Genomic DNA, 2480 nt, shown 5'->3' on the forward strand with positions numbered 1-2480 from the left:
ATGGTCCGTTCGCTGACCCCCTTGACAATCTTGATTTCCTCCCACCACAAGGTTGCCTTACCTTGTAACTGGAAGATTGCTAATCTCGCTTTCAAGTTATGGTCATACTCATATAACTGAAAATATTTATTCATATTTATTAACCAGGCTTCAGCAGCTTCCTCCTGTTCGCCATCGAAATGTGGGGGTTTAATCTTCCGGAATTCTCCCTGCAATTCCATCCTCTGACGTTTTGAAGTTTGCTGCTCTGGTACATTGTCTGAATGATCCTCTTTGCCCTCGGAAATTTCAGGTTCAACCTGATAATTTTGTTCTTCTGTCATCCTCTGCTGCTCCGCGCTGGGGTTAGATAGAGGTGGATTCTGCCTGTCCGACAAGCTCTTCAGAATCCTTTCTTGTTCAACTGTTAAACGCGCGTTGTCCTCTCGCAACCGTGCCATCTCATTCTTCAATTCTTGAACAGTTTCCAGTATTTCCAGATTGGTACTTCGTGTTGCCTCACCCAATTGTACCCACAGCTCCGGGTTCTCCTGAGGATTACTGCCGGTTCCTTGCATTTTGTCTCCTCACTGCTTTAATTGTTAACTGTTGTAATTCTGTGTTTTACCCCTAAATAGACAGAACAGCAGTTAGTTAAATTATAAACTTATATACGTATGCATGGTGTAGGCTTCTACACAGTGAAACATGTTTTGCTTGAGGCCACAGTGTTGAAACTGGGCTCTGATACCAATTTGTCACACCTTCGACCACATACATAAAAAAAAAATTTAATGTATGCCCATATAATTATTCTTCTTATGCTTTACTTGATGCAACTATAATGTCTGCACGCACATTTACTCACATAGCATTATTATATATATTATACCACATCTTACACAGTTTATTAATTCCATGTTAAGTTTCGGTGGTAACTTTGGTTGACATATGCTGCGTGGCAATAACATATGCTTGCCAAGGGTTTCGGTGTAATCCTTTGACCTTTCGGTGGAGCTTAGCTGTTAGTCCACATCACAGTTGTGAGTATTTAATGCAGTGCAGGCGTTGGTGGTCCTGCCGCAGCTCTTGCAGGCGCCAACACATCCTGCCTTAATGGCATCCGTCCTTATAGCGCGAGGTGGCACCGCTTGGCTCCTTTGGCCATGTGATGCCTCGATCATTGAGTTCTCGGCCCTTACGCCTGACATTCCCGCCTTGCATGAACGGACAGGATTTCACCCATGGATCGAAGGGTTGAGATTCGATCCAGGGTTTAAGGCATTACAAAAGCTTCAACAACGCGGTCACGGGGTTTATTGTTTCGTTTGTTTCCTCCGGTTCCGTCTCGGCATTTCACCTCTGGTCCATTCTCACCAGCGTTATCCGCTTAACCTGCATCCACCCAGAGCTGTGCAGTGGCCGCCTTCGATACTACACAGGTAATGGTCTCGACTCTAATGCACCTTGCATATTTACAGTTGGTTTTATTGATACTAATTCTTACAGTTTTCGTATTCTCTTACTCCTAGGCACGAAGCTGGGTTTTGCAACCCCACTGGCGGTGTCAAGCGGCTATGCATGATAGCTTCACCCTCGCAGCGGCCACAGGTAAGCTTCGATACTTGTTTACCCTGCTCCTGTATATAAAGCTTCACGGTGTTATCGATTTTTAAGCTATTAGGTTATGGTTGCAGACTGCCGCTCGAATGAGGGCCTTCTTGCTTCACAGGCCGAGGTATACTCCTCAGAGAGCCCTCATGTCTTGTATTTGTTTTTCTTTGTGACTGGTCGAGTCCATACCCGCCGGATTAGTTACTGAGCACGGCGGAACTTTCCATGGCTCGTTTACTTGTATTTAAGGATTCTCATTTGTTTGTATGGTTACCCCCTTGCGGCATACTCTGATTTGGTTTGCCGTTCTGCTGATAGACATGGGTTTCGGGTCTGGCCGTGGTGCGCAGACCTGGTTATTGGATCTTCACTTTTGTTGAGGGTTTTCAGTTCTTTTGTTTGAACAGCTGTAATCATTCAAGATTTCCACTCGAGTATTGTGCTGTTGGTTGTATATGGATACTTGTAATTTATATGTGACTGTGACTCTATTGCGCCCTCAGGCAGTACACATTTTGTATAACAAATGAGTATTTATATACTCTGCTTTTTTTATCGTACCACACAGTGCAAAGGTTTATATCATTAGATGCTGGTTTCGCTCGTCTACATAGCAGTATCTTCGTAACTGTCTCAGGTTATAATGATTGCTCCATGCCGTTTGCTCTGTATTCTTTATGCATCTGTCTTATTTGCTAGGGTTGAATAGTTTTCATTCGGTTAACTATACAGCAATGTTTGAACGGCATGCATTCGGTTAACTATATAGCAATATTTGTACAGCATGCATTCGAATGGTTAACCGAAACGATATTATAGTTCTTTCCTTCCGCTATGGAAACATCGCACTTTATATATATGTTTAAGGTTTCCATTGCATTTGCATA

At 43.4% G+C, this 2480-nt stretch overlaps 1 protein-coding gene across 1 annotated transcript; it reads left to right on the forward strand.

Moving 5' to 3' along the window:
- Positions 1–1095: 1095 nt before the first annotated feature.
- On the forward strand, positions 1096–2132 carry LOC149216536 (uncharacterized). The gene is made up of 3 exons (XM_089389989.1): positions 1096–1421; positions 1512–1717; positions 1912–2132. Exons 1-2 carry the CDS (start codon positions 1096–1098, stop codon positions 1627–1629), a joined length of 444 nt encoding a protein of 147 aa, XP_089246115.1. The 3' UTR covers positions 1630–1717; positions 1912–2132.
- The last annotated feature ends 348 nt before the right edge of the window (positions 2133–2480 follow it).

The sequence above is a fragment of the Pinus tabuliformis genome, chromosome 1_1 (assembly GCF_031772625.1).
Source record: "Pinus tabuliformis cultivar Carrire ecotype Pingquan chromosome 1_1, CPIR1, whole genome shotgun sequence".
Classification (NCBI taxonomy): Eukaryota; Viridiplantae; Streptophyta; class Pinopsida; order Pinales; family Pinaceae; genus Pinus; species Pinus tabuliformis.

Coding starts and splice junctions, on each gene's coding strand:
- LOC149216536 (XM_089389989.1), top strand. CDS start 1,096: ATGGCATCCGTCCTTATAGCGCGAGGTGGCACCGCTTGGCTCCTTTGG. Junction 1,422..1,511: donor CCGCCTTCGATACTACACAG/GTAATGGTCTCG, acceptor TCTTACTCCTAG/GCACGAAGCTGGGTTTTGCA.